We start from the raw sequence: 16,528 nt of genomic DNA, 5'->3' as shown, positions 1-16,528 counted from the left end.
ATTTTCTATATGTAATTATTTATTGAGCCACATCAATTTCAGTTTGGAACTATTTGTGTCAGAAATCTCTTTATTAACAGGATTCATGAGCAAAATCTTCTTGAATAAAATTTCTTCAACAGTTGAGTCTTTGTGTTAGAAAATTGTCAGAAACAATAAACAAGACAGATTTTAACTGTTTATCCTCTGGATATAATGTACAAACACTACATCAGACTTCAATAAATTATATCCCATGCATCTGCTTTATAAATAGATGTTTATTGAACAAAAGGTGAAACACATTTAAATATTTTTACAAGTTTAATGCATTTTTAAAGATGCTAATAATGCAAGAAGTACAGTAGCAAAACAAAGAGATTTAACAGGACAACATATTTATAAAAGAGGCAGTATTTACAGAATTGTGTTGATTATTGTTTTGTGTTAATCAACGTTTTTCTTCTTCAGAGACATGGCGGTGCCGAAGATCCGGTCCCAGTGGCTGAAGAAGGGAGCGTAGTTGCTGCTCGGCTTCTGGTGGTGCAAGTCGTGGGCCGGGGCGCCCCCCAGCAGACCGAAGGGCACCAGGTGGCTCAGGGTCCAGGGCAGGTCGTAGCCTATGTGGTCCTCCACGGACATCCAGATGCTCAGAACTGTTATGCACCATGTGCTCAGTGGATGGCACCTCAAAAGAATCGGGTCCAGGTTGCTCCAGAAGCCCACGGTCATCAGTTCTGGAATGCTGAGCTGTTCCGTGGACCAGGAGAATGGAGCCATGTATTCGTGGTGAACTGCATGCACCCAGCGGTACAGCTGCAGGTTCTTGTGGTGCACAAAGTGCCAGATGAAGTACTGGGTGTCAAAGAGGAGCAGTATAGCCAGTCCTTCGGTGAACAACTGATATAACGTAGGAGCGTCTCGCGGCAGGGTTGGTGTTGGCAGTATGAACATGCCAATTATGACAGCCGGTAAAACAAAAAAAATGTGGTTATAGAGAGATGTCATGAAGCTCTTGGCCATCATTCCCAGCGTTGGCCTCCTGTTTTGCTGGATCTTATACTTGTGGAACAAAGGGACCCTTTCCCCCAAGAGGTCTAACACAGCAAAAGGCAAACTAAAGCAAAAGTAGCAGGAGAAGGCAAGGATGACGGGCAAAAAAGGAGACGAGACGAGAGACAGGTGGTGAAGAAGCAGATGGTCCCAGAAGGGCTGCAGGAGACGGTCGGACGCCCTGAAATGAGGAGACCTCAGAGAGAGCTCGCTGATGTTCAGCATCTTTCTGTTTGAGGCTGCTGCTGTTGCTGCTGCTGTTGATCGAGATAAGATCTGGCTTTATATAGTGGAGATCAACAAACAGGACTTTGCTCTCAGTCAAAAAAAAAAGAAAGAAATGCCTGCTTTTCTCCTCACAAGAGCTCAACGTGTGCCAAAACATACCTACGTGAGCTTACCAAGCACGTTCATTAGACACAAGAAACAAAGAGCTTCAGATTAGGTTTAATCCAGCATAAATAGAAGACAGATCAAGAGTGTTTGTTTTAATCCCATCAAAATCTCTGTTTACACATTTTTACATCTGTCTTTAACAGATATTTATAAAAATGCTGATTGATGTCGATGATTCATTTTGAAATTGACACATTTATGCATTTTAATGCAATGATCTGAAAACAGGACAGCACACTGTACTGATAATTCCTCCATATTAGTTTGGAGGAATGCAGCACATTCCTTCCAACAGAACAGCATGAACTCATTGTTCATGTTGGTGGGTTTTCTGAAATGTGTTGTTTGCTTTCACAGTTTCTCTGAGATTAGGGTCACCTCTTTGACTTGGTCAGTTTACAACATTACAGTATCCCTTACTAATCATTGTTTGGCAGAGTGACTTGGGCGGTCTGAGTAACTGTTTGCTACATAACCCAGTTTTAAACGATCAGGTAGCAGACAGACGTTCAAAATTCCTTGTTATCTTCATGTCATTGTCTAGCAAACAAAATCTGGAGCAGCAAATAAATTAATTAGTCATCGCCCGCTTGACCTCTTCTCTGAATAATGCTCTCCTTGGGATATTGCTGCAAACTATGAACCCATGTCTGTCTGGTGTGTTTCTTGACCTTAATGATGTTGCTGAAGAAGCAGGTACTTACTAATTAAATGACTCTTCGAGGCAATTAACTGCATAAATGTTAATAATGGCTAATACAGAAGGGGCAGTATATTTCTTAGACTTGTGTTCATAAAACCTTGCATATTTTTTTCCACTTTATAAATATATCCTGCTTTTTGCTGAACTAACTCATTTTGTAGAAGTGTACAAAATGTGAACACATTCTAGGGGTGCAAATACTTTTGGGATGCACTGTAAGTAGCAAATCAGAATATTTATCTACTTATTATTAGGGACTTCTAAACAAAGAACCTGGAAAAGCTCATCATCAGAAGAAAGATGGATTCATTTCAAACAGGATTCAACAGATGATATGATCAGAGGTGGGTAGTAACTACGTATATTTACTTTAGTAATTTTTTGGGGAAAAAAAAATATTTCAGGTGTAATTTCATTATACCATATCTTTCACTTCTATATTATTATGAAGTATGCCTTCTCGTACTTTACTGGGTACTTTACTCACTGAGTAACGTCACTGAATGAAGAACACATTTCTACCAAAATTGCAGTTTAGGTCAAAGTGGGACATCTTGTTTGTACACAAGCTTTGTTCTACTATATTCTGCTGAGCTTGTGCCATTTGGAGGTCATGTGAACACCACACAATAAACTGGAAGCACTTTACACTGTTTTAACATGCAGGTACGGGACCTGCTGTTATGTATTAGTGAGATAAGTTTTATACAGACAAAAGAGCTTTCTTTTGCTGAGAATTTATTTTGTAATTATTTATTATTATTATTTAATTGTTATGATCAGTTACTCAGTACTTAACCTTTTTCTGAAATACTTTTATTACTTTGAGTAAAATATGCTGAAGTAGTGTTACTTTTACTGGAGTATGATTTTTGGCTACTCTACCCAACTCTAGATATGACCAACCCTGTGCACACAAATGCTGCTTATTTTCATAATTCATCTGCTTTGAGTATATTCTTTTAGATATTATGCACCCACCCAAACCCCCACCCCCTCCAACAAAATGCAAACTAGAAATATAAACTGTCTAAAGCAACAAAAGTAGGGAGGTTGAATTCACAACCCTAACTTTAAAATATTTTACCAATATACATCACCTCAGTTTCTACTTCAGTAAGTCGGATTGTATTTGTTTCCATCTATTAAGTAATTTAAGCTGCTTAACACAATGTAAAATACAAAAAAAAATAAATCTGTACATTGTATTTCCTACCAAGTCAGCAAAATCTTTTTCATAAAAGTCCATAATCATGGCTCGAGGCAACTTTGACTAATTGTTTCCAAAGATGGTTTAAAGGGGTGAATGAAACAATGAATCTTGCCGTTAAAATCTTTTTTAAACAAGTGGGTTGTAATCTCACTAGTTATAGATTAAAGACTCTCTTATCAGTGGACCCGGATGATAAGATTGGCCTTACAGTTGTGATTCCATCACAGATGTAGAATGTTTCTCTGGATGAAGTTTTAAAATACATTAAAAAAAAAACACACACGGAATAATCAATAGAACGTGATTTATTTTGAGAAGAGATCAAAACAGTTAAAATTGTTATGGTTTATGAATTATGCCATTCATTCATAACAATAGCAAAAAGCTCTTCTTTACTTCTTCTCGCTGGCCGCCTTCTTTGAAACCGTTTTGTTGGTGCTGATGTATTTTTGTCGATCATTTCTACAGAGAGAAGAGAGCAAATCTTTTAGGCGCCATCATCCATCCTGGTACTGAACTTTACCAAAGATGTCAGCTTATGCCATGTGGAATTGTACCTGCTCATTTTGATTTTATTTCTACATCCCAGCCCACCCTCCCAGTGGCTGGTGTGCGTGCCTCTCGTCATCATGCTCCCACAGCTGATGCAAGGCTTACCGTTACCGTATGGCTGCAACGTCAAACAGACAAAACTACATTAAAAGACAGCAAATCTTCAAAACAAAAAGCTATGATTATTGTTTCATCTTTAAATCTGCTAGTTTAACAAGGGAAATAGTTTTAAGCGCTAACTGAGTGAAAATGTATCCTCCACCTGCTCTTTGGCACAAAATCCACAGATCATCCTGGTGGCGAGTTCCATGGGATGGTCCTGATTCTCGTCATGACACACATTACAGGCATAAGCCCGACCACAGCAGGGAAACCTTGCAATATGAGGGGAGATTGTTTCCCAGGGCTGCGACATTTATAGCAACATTAAATAAGGGTCACTATAGGGACGATACCTGAGCCAGCGATGGCTCTGCTTGAAATGTTTACACGTTCCTTTATCCGGCAGCGGCTTCCCCTTCTGGACTGCCGGGTCTCTTATTGATTTGTAGCCGTCAGCACTCGGACCTGCAGGGAAGAATAATTAGGTGCAACGGAAGTTAATGGTCTGAAAATGTACTAATGCTAATACTTCAGGTTTTTCCACACGCTGAGCAGCTTTTTGAACAATATTATGTAAGTTTGGTTGGAAATCCAACTGGGGCAGCCTTCTTGTTGTAAGATTATAAACCTTTTGCTGATCCATGTAAAAGCAAAGTGGGCTCTGACCTGTTTTGCTGGAGGAACGAGGCTGAATGTACTGGAACCTTGTGCTCTCAGCCAGGATGCTGAGTTTGCTGTGGCAGTTCTCACAGTTGAACTCCTTTGTTTGTCCATAGAAAACATTCTAATAAAAAAAAGAGAAAACAAGTTAAGTACATTATATGTACTCCGCCCTTCTTTGATGGCCTTTTCTTACGTTCATCACCTCCACCGGGATCTCCTGAGAGCAGCTGAGGCATCCTACAGTTAGGTCGCAGTCCTGAAGTACAAGGTCAGAGGCGGTGGCGTTTTGAAGGTCCAGGTATCCCAGGACGTCACTGTAATGGTGGATCATGCAGGGCCTGAATGCGGCATTTATATCCGCATTACACTTTTCACACTGAGCTGAGCAGGCTGTCCTTCCAGTAAGAGTCAGATCTGCAGTCACCTTACACCTGAAGCCAGCAAAAAGCAGCAAAGGGTCAGGTTTAACTCTCAGAATCAGATCAAAAGAAAAGAAATAATTTTTTTGTGTTCTGATAAATTACCTGTTACACTGCAGACAAACAGTAATCTGTTGGGCAATAACGGTGGCAGTGTTTTCCCCCAGACTGAGGCCCTGCAGCTTGACTTCGGTGCCCCTGCGGGGATCGCTGATTTTGATGTTCTCCACCAGATGGCTCGCATCTTCCTCCTGCAGCTGACCTTCATCACTCTGTATGGGATTCTGGTGCTCTTCTTCCTCGGATTCCACATCTTCTGTCTTTTCAGTCGAGGTACGGACGCCCTCATCAGCGGCGACACCAGAAGCAGGGTCAGAGGTTTCAGTCACAGAAATCTGGAGTTCCTGGTATGTTATAAACTGCAGGCCGGCTTTTTCTAAATCAACGTCTTTCTTAAGCTAGAACAAAGGCAAAACAACAAGGGTTGATGAATTGTATCTTCATCGAGTTCTGTAGTAAACACTTCAAGGAGAATTACAAGGAAGGAAAGGAGAGCCGACCCTCTATCATGGCAGTCAGATTTCCTCCAAATACAACCTTTTCATCATTTTTTTAATCTATAAAAATGTTGCAGGCAATAAGTGGATGTCTCTGACAGTCCTGCAAATCTAGAGACTGAAAATATTTTCCAATCTCTTTTGCAAGTAACAGTTAGACTGCGCATATTCAATCCTGAATATTATTTTATCTAAATAATCCAAGGTTCAATTAATGGGATATGAGGACTAATTTCTAGTATTTTTAAAAACAATTGTATGATTCCCACATTTATAATGACCAATTTTCAGCTATTTCTGTAGAGGTCAGGCTTGAAATAAAAACACTTGTAAAAACCACAAACTATTAGATCAGTTAAAAAAAAAGAAGTAAAACAAATTGAAGAATTTTTCTTCTTTCCATGTTTAATTGCCCTTTTTCACATGTATCCAGACCTCACAAATAATTCTTTTGATTAATTTTTACTGAATTTTCCCTTGCAGACTTCAGCCTCACCTGTCTGGCTCCTTCGGTGAACAGTCTCTCCAAGCTCCGATCCAGCCAGCGAAGAAACGGACGAAACAGCAACTCCACCTTTCCCAGTAGCTGATTGGTAGCATGCTTAGCTTGAAGCCACTCCAAAGACGCTTGCTGCACATGCCTGTACAGCCAAACATGTACAGAAATGCATGTAATATTACAGGCAACACTTAACTGTACGTGTTAAAAAATATATATATCATCTACTTTGCCATGACTGAAGGTAAGTTCTGGTCCAGTGGGATCTCTAATGTAAAAATCTGTGAAACATAAAGATCAAGAGGTGTTTATTGCATGTCAAGCAGTTAACATGATATTGTGTTATGTTTTCTTAGAGGTAAAACTGGGTTCTTTACCTCAAGGGGGTAGTTGTCTGGGAAGCTAACCATGATGTCAACTTCTTTGAGATCAAAAGGCTGTAATAACACAAAAATAAATGATCAAATCACTTGTTTCTACAGGCTGGATTTAGATCCAGTACCACGACCCATGTTTGTTCATTCACAATAATAAAATGTACCTGGATAAACTATAAAAATAACTGTATAACTAAAGTACAAAAATAATGTTTTTAATGAACAACAAGAGTGTTACCCAGTCTGGATCAGTGGCCTCTACAGATGCCCTGTAGTATGTCAGTTTGCCGTCACTTCTCTCCTGAATAATCAGTTGATCTTTGGGGAAACGCTTCTTCAGCTGCTTGATCTCTGTGTCTCGCAGCTGCTTGGCCATGTCCTCAGTCATTTCGCACAGCTTCACCTCCTGCAGGCCACCGGGATGGGGCACCAGAGGATGGCCGGGTGTGGATTTACTCTGAATAGCAGCAGCAGACGGATCGTCCAATGGAGGTAACTGTGGCGGGTGCCAGAAGCGACATCTGTCCTCCATGGTGCAATGTCCAGAGAGAAAGTAGCGACAAGGGCGGCGGGCAGAACCTGGGGCAAACTTTGGGTTGTGGGTAAGTGGCGAACTGTCTCCCTTAAGTTGACCACAGGCCTGAGAGTTTGAGGGAGTAAAATCAAGCTGGCTGGGTGACTCATGATCTTTTCCATCTTCTCTTACATGCAGAAATCTACACCTCTTGCCAAAATGACAGTGTCGTCCTTGGGAGAAGTAGCGGCACAGCTGCTGTGTTTGTGGAAATGACTCGGCTTTTTCCTCATCAGCTTTCACTTCTCCCTCATTCTCCATTGTTGAAACCTGAGGGAAAGTACACAATTTCTATTTCACAGATAATTGTCACGTAGTAGTTTCTCTAGTGAAGCAACAGCAAGAATTAGCCATTTTAACCCAAAGCAATGCTCTCACAGAAAACATTGTGTCAACACTCCTTTTATTAAATTAAAAATGTATTTATATCAAATATTTTTTCCACTAGAACAATGATGGAAATTCTTAGACAGATTAAAAACATGCTTTTTAAAAATAGAAATATGCAAACGAATAACAGGTTAAAACCGAAGAAAATCAAATAAGTAAAATATCAAAACAGTTCATTTCTTTTTTTTCCCCTCTATATTTAGTGTACAACCTAAATATTTAGTATACACTAAATATATTGTACACTATATATTTAGTGTACAACCTTTTTATTTCATATGGTTACGATATGGAGCAATTAAATATATGTTTCTTTGTTATTTTTAATCTAGAAGATAAAATGATTGCCAGATCACCTAATTTTAGCATTAGCATAAACTAAAATAACTTCGTTCACTCACGGTTGTTGGACAAGTGTTGTTTCAGTGAGTTAATTCACGAAAATGTAGTTTTTGTGGAAAAGCAGCCTTACCTCAGATCCACTTAGATTCAATGAAATACTTTTTCGGGAGTAAGATAAGCTCAGCAGTATTTTAGAGCTTCAGGATAAAGGTGGACTTTAGCAACTTTCAGCTGACGACACAGTTAACTCTACGTAAATACGCCCTTTCTTCTTCTTTAGCGATTGGCTGGCACTCCCCTTGTAGAAGTACTTTCTTTGGTTCTTGCCGCTTCCGTGACTTTTCACCTGCAGTTCAACACATTAAACACCTTTCATCAAGTGTAAATGATTATCTTCTACTGTGGGTGCCAAGAAGAATCGTCTTTACTTGTGTTGTAACCTGAGACTCTATCGCCACCTAGTGTCCTGGAAGATGAGCACATGACATTTTCTAAACTGTCAGATTCTCAATCCACATGTGTTGCTGTCTCACGTAAACTTCTTTTTCTGCACTTAATATATTTTTTAAAGGAAGTAGTTTAACTTCATCCTCATGCAGTTTTTTTCATGGCGAACCTTCATAAACATTTGGATTCTAAAACTTATTCTTTGTCTTTGAAAAAGTAACGTTTTACTTATTGATGAACCCACTAAGGAGTCTGATGTCATCCTACTATAATTAAAACAGCTGCATTTACTTGTGGATTTAATATTAGCAGCATTTAATAGCTGCTTTTTCAGTTTATATCATTACCAGATTAGTAATTTAAATTTTAGTTTGTTGAGCAAAATACGGCAGAGCAGCGTCTCACTACCTAATCCTACACTTCAGCATTCCCTTAAAAGATTTGTTTTAATTATTATATTTTGGTCGATACCTGATACATGACTATATATGTGTAAATGTGTCCATGACGTGGACACCGAATAGAGCTGTGGATCTCTGATGCATCTCCAGAAATCCCATTGGTCTTTTGACTGATCGGAGTTCTCTGTTCTGGGGTGTTGGATTAGGTGGCTCACTTGATCTTCAGATGTGGAATACTCCTCATTTTAATGGATGAATGGATAATGGAGTAATAAGGTTAAATCTGCAATAACACATTACTTTTTTTTTTTTTTGGTTAATATGTACTAAAAAAAACCTCCTGGTTTAGTGAGTGAAAAACCACTAAAACAAATTGAAGCTCATGACTGTCATGTAAAAAATGTGAAAAGGTTCTAGGGGAATGAATAATTTTGCTCAATGTCTATAGTGACCAGATGAGTGTTTTTTCTTGTTTCCTTTTTTTTAATGTTGTGTTAGACTAGATTGAAAGCCAACTGGGGCAGCTTTGTTAAAGGTCTTTGCTGATTCACCTGGAAACATGGAGAACTGGGCTCTGACCTATTTTGTTTGAAGCATGAGTTGGAATACCCTCAGTTCTTGGAATCCCATAAGTGCTGAGCTTGCAGTGGTAGCGTTTGCAGCTAAACTCATTTTTGTTTGTCTGCAGGTCAGGTCACATGGTCTGAAAACAAGATTTCTGGCTCTGTTGCAGAGTGTTACGGTCTGCCAAAAAAGTAAAAATGCTTTATTTAAAAACAAATTTTCAGCATATATAATTTATATCAAGTTAGTTTGTTTCATTTAACATTTTCCAAAATACAATTCACATTCTCTCTGAGCATTCTATAATAGTGATAGTTTTACTCAAATGAATGATAGGTCTGTATAATACTTTGGTGCCACATAGTGGAATAAGAATATACAGGGGGTGTACATAATCAATATGAAGACACCCCTTGTATATTCAGTAGTTTATTAAGAAAGCCTAACAGACAGATTCTTAAGCTTTTTTTCTCTATTGCCCTTTGTTATTACCCTCAGAGTAAAATTCCTGCTAAATATGATATATAGCTTGTTAGGTCTGCTGCTGTAGCAACATCCCCAAACAGCACTTCATTCTCCATGCTTCACAGTAGGTGTAATTTGAATCCCTCTGAAATTCTCTATTTGTTTAATGTCAAACATGTTATCTGCTTTAGTCTCCAAATAATTGACACTTCAACTCATCTGTCCAAGGATCATTATTCCAGAAGTCCTGGTCTTCCTCCACATACTTTGCGGCAAATCTCAGTCTGGCTTTATGTTCTTCTTACAAAGCAAATGGTTGATTTTCACACCACACATGGAAATTAACCCTGTGTTGAATTCTCTGTACTAAACATGACAAAAGCTTATAAAATCTAATATATTAAAACATAAATTGCTAAACAAAGCAGTGGTGATTCACACCTTTTTTTTCTCCTAGCCTGGGATTATGAGTAGGGCTTTGAACTGCAAAAAATAAGAAGATAAATCACAGCCCTTCTTGTTCTGATAAGCTTCAGAAAACATAATCACAGTCTGAACAGGCACTAACACTAATCCTTTAAGTTTTTGAGACACTGAGCAGCTTTTTATTAAACAATATTATGCAAGTTTGGCTGGAAATCCAACTGGGGCTATTACTTAGGATCTTAAACCTCTGCCGAGCTGACTGAAAACAGGTATAAGTGGGTTCTGACCTGCTCTGTTAAAGGATCATTTCATCAATGCATCAAGTTTAAATGAATAAAGAAAAAAAACATAATGAAATAAAAACTAATTTATTGACACTATCCAGATGAATAAAATAGATTTTGAAATGAAGTTTCTGTAATAAGAACAACTTGCCTTTTAAAAACAGTAAATGCAAGAATTAAAGCTTATATTCTTAAAATAAATCTTTAAAAGCAAACATATTTATAGTTAAACTGTACAACCTTGCTCAAGATTTTCAAAAAAAAGCTTTCTACAAATTTTACTGGCAAAATTCCAAATTTTCTTTGAGCAGGGATAAATAAAGTGCTAATGTCCATCTCCAGCAGTCATTAAGTGAAAAATAGGGCACACCATTATTTCTGGCAAGGTCACCTTGTTGTTTTCAAGGGAAAGCACTCAGTCGTATAAAGCTGCACAAGGTTTTAAGGGAGATAATCTTTAGATCAATTTCCGCAGTATTGCAAAGACTAATTTTATGTCTGGTGAACCATTTCTGGGCTGGTTTGATCATATGCTTTGTTCATTATATATTATTTTAAAAAGACTAAATGTCAATTTTATTATTTTTTTTTTTAGCATTTTAAAGCAGTGGCATTTTAAAGAGCTCAGAGTTTATCCTTTGGCAAAAAATAATAGTGCTAAATCAGTCACCTGTCTATGGAACAGTTTAGTCTATCAGTAATTACTAATATTTTCAAAATGCACAGTGCTTTTCCTTTAACTATATGGCAATAAAACAATCTAAGATTTTCTCCAGAAATGTAAAAGGACCAAGTTAGCCACTTTGCACAAACCAATATGTTTGTTATTCAAAAGAATCACATTTCTAAGTAACAAAGTTGCAAAATCTTACCCTGCAAACACACCTGTGGTAAGACAAAAACGTAAACCAATCTCACAAAATGTGAGAATTTTGTAGGATGCTCATATGAGGGCATCCTACAGACATTTACAAGTAAATGACATTGGAGTCATTTACTCCCAGTAACAGGAACACCAAACAATCTAAACAAAAGCAAAACAAAAAGCTTTAAAAATCACAGTCAGACTGGAACTGTTAAATTGTGATGTTCAAATGGTGAGTTCCTGGTCACTGGCTGCCTGAGCTCCTAAACAATCACTGTGAGCAGATTCAGGTCCCTTGGGGTCCCCCTGTGACAGAAGGGCTGGAACTTCAGATAAAGCTCTAGAGTTCTTGCCTTGAGAATGAAGAGGCTTTCCCTCCATCTTGCTGTTCAGATGAGCTAAGTCTTTCAGCAGGGTGCTTAAAACTTGTGAAACCTCCTCAAGGCTATGATAGTCCTCAATAGAGTTTAAGCTGTCCAGGAGTTGTTTAGTGAGTTTGACGCATTTCCTTCTCAGATCTGACTTCCTCGCTCGTTTGCATGAGATCATGTCAGATCGTGAGGTCGCATCTCCTTCTTTAAGGACAAGAAAGGGAATCACAATTTATTTATTTTTTTCTAGATAAAACTTTAGTCTTTTGTGCAGAATATTATTTTTTTAATGCTTTCTTACCATTTTTCCCATCTGCGTGTCCTGCATGCTCACTTGAATGTAGGACAGCATAGCGTGTTTCCCAAATGACCGGGTCTCTCTCCAGGGCCACTCTCAGCATTTTTGAAGCTGCCTTCTTACTCCTTTCTGCACTGTCCACCACCTAACATGAGAAAATTAACAAAAGGAGGAAGACATAGAAGAATTCAGCTAAAAATGTACTTTTTCCACATTTTGAATCGTGTAAACTAGAGAGTCAATGGGTTATCTGGTTTAACTGCCAGATCGTACAACGAAAACCAAAAATAAATAAACCAGAACTTATCTTTTGTTAGACTACACCAACCTTGAACTTAGGGAATGTTGCAATCTTGCTGATTGATATGGCTGCTGGACATCCCACCTTTTTTGTAGATGGGCGACGGGTTTTCTGGCAGCCAAAGCTGTGGTCTTCTAGCTGTGTAATGTGAAGAAATTCTGAACTTAATTCAAAAGCTACCAACCTTTGTACATTGGTAAAGCTTTGTTCTCCTGGGAGACTATTAGGTTGTAACAATAATTATATATATATATATATATATATATATATATATATATATATATATATATATATATATATATATATATATATTCTTCTGGATTGAAGTGTATCGAACCATAACTTTAAAACCCACAATAGTATTGGCACTATCTGCATCGTTCTAGATGTTGTTTCTTCTGATGTGTTCCTCTGATATGTCTCTTGCTTCAATGCATCAATGCTATTGTGTGCTGGTGTAAACTTACCATCTTTCTAGCTTTTTCTTCAAAATATTTCCTCTTCTGGGCCACAGCAAGATCTTTGCCTTGATGGCAGACAAGCCTTTTAGAGCCCACAAACATGAAAGGGATTCCGGTGAATTCAATCGAAGGCATCCCAGAACCGCCGGCCCACTGCCAGTGGACTCGGTTCACAGGTAAAGGCTGCCAATCTGTGGATCAGCAATCACAATCATACCGTTTACAATGAGCTGCTAATGGGCTTAATTCTTGTGCCTTTTGTGATGTCATCAACCATCCAGACACACACACGGCATAATATTTTTTTCTGTTCAGTGTGCTTTTTTAAAAAACTTTTTCAAAGTGGAAATCTACACTTTTCTACCCAGCTGTGTTTTTATCCTCAATGTACATTGGTTAGTAAAAGTAAGCAAACAAATAAACAGACCTTGTTTCTTTAAATATGGCAACTCAAGTATTTTGGTAAAAAAAAAAAAAAAAAACACTTAGACCTAACGGAAATAATGTTATTCTTGGTAACATTATTTATTTGTCTTATAGGAAGAATACACGTGCCATTTCCATACCTTTGTCATTGTAATGTCGGTCCACAGAAAAAGTGACAAACTTAGCCAGCGACTCCTTCTCCAGTCTTTTGACCAAAGCGTCCACATCTGCAGAGCGTTCAAGTTGGCTCGCCATATTTCATATCTGAGTATTTAACCCGCACAGAAATAAATGCAGCGAAATAAGAACACGACAGATCGCCTCAAAGCGTCCGTGAATAACATGAGAACCAACAACTGTATCCCATCCGTCCCGCTGATCCAATATGACTCCCACCTTGTAATGTAAAAATGGATCCGTGCTGGAACCAAAACAAAGCTGTGGCGTGTGGGGAAAGAATTTGGTCCGGATGTGTCCGTGACAGGACGAATTAACAGTTTGTCGCCCTCTGCAGCAGGGATGTTCAAGGTTTATTTGGCAGTTTTTAATCAGTTTTCTGTAGCATGGTATATTCTGCAAGAAGAATTGAACCAAATATCTAAATATAGTTAAACTCTAATTCAGTTTTCCTGACCAGTTAAAAATAATAAATAAAAAAAGAACACTTCAAAAGTCTTGAGTGCAAAAACTCAACCCATAACTGAGTTTGAGCAACAATTACCTTACATCATGGTTTTCAGCTCAGTTTTTCTCATCCCATTCTTTTTATCCACTTGGCATTCTTTCTTCAATCTGTCTAAGAAGAGATTTTAGAATTTTTGGTCTAACAACCCTTAAGGGATTGTTATTCGTGTGTTTTCTTGCCACAAAACACATCTCTGGCTTGCTTGTAAAGTGTGAACTTCAGGGCTTTGGAAACCTGTTAACTCTGTGTTCCCAAGTTCAGAACGAAAGAAAGTGAGTCAGCATTTAGTTCCTATGCTCCTTGACTCTGACACAAACTCCCTGAAAAACTGAAATGTGCAGAAAATGTTGACTTTTTAAAATCACAAAACCATTTTTATTTAGTCAGAAATAGTTCTCTGACTAAGAAACTATTTGAAAAATGTGTTTATTTTATGTCTTTAATAGCTGTATTTCAATTTCTGCTTCTTTCATGTATTACTTTCATAGAAAGCTTTATGGGTTTATGCAATCAACCGAAGCAGCAGATAACTGTGAAGTAAATATACATTATGTACATATGTACATGCAGATTGTAGCTCATCTAGGAACTGCACATCACACTAATAAACCTGTTTTTTGTAAAAAGAAAAAAAAGAGAAAAAGAAACACAAAAAACATTGACACCCATGAATTCTTGTACAACTTTGTGCTGGTTTATAACAAAATAACTCTAAAAGATGTTGATTGTTTTGCTTGCACTAGAGCCTGTTTTAAATTGACTCTTTAGACTTTGCATTTTCCAGAAGCACAGTATGAAGGTATTTTCTTTATTGTTAGAAAAAAAATCCAGCATATCCTTTAAAAGGTACCTCTCCTTTGCGCCTTGGTTCTTAAATAGTGATACACCACTAAAAGAGATATTAAGAATTTAGTTTTTTGTTTTGTTTTTTCAATTTGAAACAATTCTCCAAAATGAGTACTATATCTTGTGAACAGTGAGCTTTGAGTTACCAGTTAACCAGGGTGCATGAATAATTTGTCAGATCTGTTTGATACTCGATGCCACCCACGCTGAGAGCGGAGCATAGGCAGACACTCGTGGGCTGGAGTGTTCAGCTAAGCTGCTGTGTCTGACTGCAGCATCTTCAGTCATCAAAAAAACTGCCTCCGATTTGTTCCTAAGGATGGCTTTTGCAGATAACACCATGGATATCTGGACAAATTACTTGGGACAAAACTCTCTCCTGGAACCTCTATGGGACAACCTGAGGCTAAACTACCGGGACTATGTGAGATCTCCACTTTTCCCCATTGTGCTAACCGTCTCTTCGTATTTCATCTTCTGCACTCCTTATCTTGTTTGTGACATCATGGGGGATAGATGGCCATGGGTGCAACAGTTCAAGATACAACCTAGCCACCGGCCGACAGCTTCTACATTGCTGCACTGCACCGGTGTCACCTTGTACAACCATGTGTTTCTCGTGCTCCCTGCTTCAGTGGCTCAGTGGTTATGGAGACCACCGGTGGACCTCCCGGACCAGGCTCCCAAACTGCTAGAGCTGATTGTCGGGGTGATAGGCAACCTCCTTCTCTTTGACTTCCAGTACTTTATTTGGCACCTGCTCCATCACAGGATCCACTGGCTGTATGTCACCTTTCATGCCATTCACCACAAGTACTCCGCTCCCTTTGCTCTTGCCACCCAGTGTCTGGGTGGCTGGGAGCTGGTCACAGTTGGGTTTTGGACCACTCTAAATCCTGTCATCCTGAAATCTCATCTACTCACCACATGGGTTTTCATGATAATGCACGTGTATGTTTCGGTGGAGGATCACTGTGGCTATGATTTCCCCTGGTCCACATCTCGTCTGATACCATTTGGCATGTACGGAGGACCCAGCAAGCATGATGTGCACCATCAGAAACCCAATACTAATTTTGCACCTCACTTCAGTCACTGGGACAGAATATTTGGCACACATGCCGACTTCAGCTTCTGTAATGCTATGAAATAGCATGCATTTGACAGCAGTTGTATTATAGGCTTGTGCTATAGTATGGCTGTGCATGACATTTTTCTTATAAAAACAGATAAACAAATGCATGAAGTTAATGAGCTGTTTTATTGAATATGCATCAGGTCTTTTCTTGAGTGTGTTTCAATATCCAGTAAGTATGCTTATGTAACAAACTCCAATAAAAGCATTTTTCACCAGTATGTGTGGTCTAAATTAATCATGAGTCTCAAATTTGTCAACAGAAATTTAAGATCATTTAAATGCAAGATATCCTTTTTTTTCGACTACTTTGAATACTGCGTACCAACTTCAACGATTATAATAAAAATGATCAGAATAGACAGATTGCTTAACACTATGCTGGTCATTGATACATTTTCCACATTTCTTCATTAGGTTACAAAAACATTAATCTGTGTAACCTATTTGTGAATTATATTATAGACTGACACAAAGCAGTTGTGAAAAGAAACAAAAATAAGACATGCTTTAAAAAAATACTGAAAAATGTAACATGCATTTGTGGTTAACCAACCTCAATCAAAATGCCGAACCACTTTTTGTTGTAAATGCACAGGTGTGTCTAACAGCTTTGCTAGACTCTGAAATGTTTATCCATTCATCTTTGAAAAATAGCTCCGTATCATTTGGATCAGATTGAGACCACTTGTAGACAGTGATTTTCAAGTCTTTCCACAGATTCTCCACTGGAT

At 38.3% G+C, this 16,528-nt stretch overlaps 4 protein-coding genes across 4 annotated transcripts; 1 reads left to right on the top strand and 3 right to left on the bottom strand.

Moving 5' to 3' along the window:
- Positions 1 to 242: 242 nt before the first annotated feature.
- Positions 243 to 2,870, bottom strand: ch25hl1.1 (cholesterol 25-hydroxylase like 1, tandem duplicate 1). The gene has a single exon (XM_028029484.1). It carries the CDS (start codon positions 1,255 to 1,257, stop codon positions 427 to 429), a length of 831 nt encoding a protein of 276 aa, XP_027885285.1. The 5' UTR covers positions 1,258 to 2,870; the 3' UTR covers positions 243 to 426.
- Positions 2,871 to 3,631: 761 nt separating this feature from the next.
- On the bottom strand, positions 3,632 to 8,261 carry LOC114133992 (uncharacterized). Its single transcript, XM_028000165.1, has 12 exons — positions 7,950 to 8,261; positions 6,752 to 7,357; positions 6,514 to 6,573; positions 6,365 to 6,417; positions 6,134 to 6,278; positions 5,186 to 5,538; positions 4,864 to 5,092; positions 4,665 to 4,782; positions 4,352 to 4,463; positions 4,159 to 4,270; positions 3,902 to 4,014; positions 3,632 to 3,806 (listed from the first exon to the last, which is right to left on the bottom strand). Exons 2-12 carry the CDS (start codon positions 7,346 to 7,348, stop codon positions 3,737 to 3,739), a joined length of 1,962 nt encoding a protein of 653 aa, XP_027855966.1. The 5' UTR covers positions 7,349 to 7,357; positions 7,950 to 8,261; the 3' UTR covers positions 3,632 to 3,736.
- Positions 8,262 to 10,474: 2,213 nt separating this feature from the next.
- On the bottom strand, positions 10,475 to 13,608 carry LOC114134001 (uncharacterized). Its single transcript, XM_028000178.1, has 6 exons — positions 13,525 to 13,608; positions 13,269 to 13,392; positions 12,709 to 12,893; positions 12,269 to 12,379; positions 11,944 to 12,085; positions 10,475 to 11,846 (listed from the first exon to the last, which is right to left on the bottom strand). Exons 2-6 carry the CDS (start codon positions 13,381 to 13,383, stop codon positions 11,497 to 11,499), a joined length of 903 nt encoding a protein of 300 aa, XP_027855979.1. The 5' UTR covers positions 13,384 to 13,392; positions 13,525 to 13,608; the 3' UTR covers positions 10,475 to 11,496.
- Positions 13,609 to 14,887: 1,279 nt separating this feature from the next.
- ch25hl1.2 (cholesterol 25-hydroxylase like 1, tandem duplicate 2) lies at positions 14,888 to 16,003 on the top strand. The gene has a single exon (XM_028031491.1). The coding sequence runs from the start codon at positions 14,979 to 14,981 to the stop codon at positions 15,810 to 15,812; it is 834 nt and encodes a 277-aa protein (XP_027887292.1). The 5' UTR covers positions 14,888 to 14,978; the 3' UTR covers positions 15,813 to 16,003.
- Positions 16,004 to 16,528: the final 525 nt, after the last annotated feature.

Source organism: Xiphophorus couchianus, chromosome 2 (genome assembly GCF_001444195.1).
Source record: "Xiphophorus couchianus chromosome 2, X_couchianus-1.0, whole genome shotgun sequence".
Lineage (NCBI taxonomy): Eukaryota > Metazoa > Chordata > Actinopteri > Cyprinodontiformes > Poeciliidae > Xiphophorus > Xiphophorus couchianus.
This window is presented reverse-complemented; position numbering and strand designations above follow the sequence as displayed.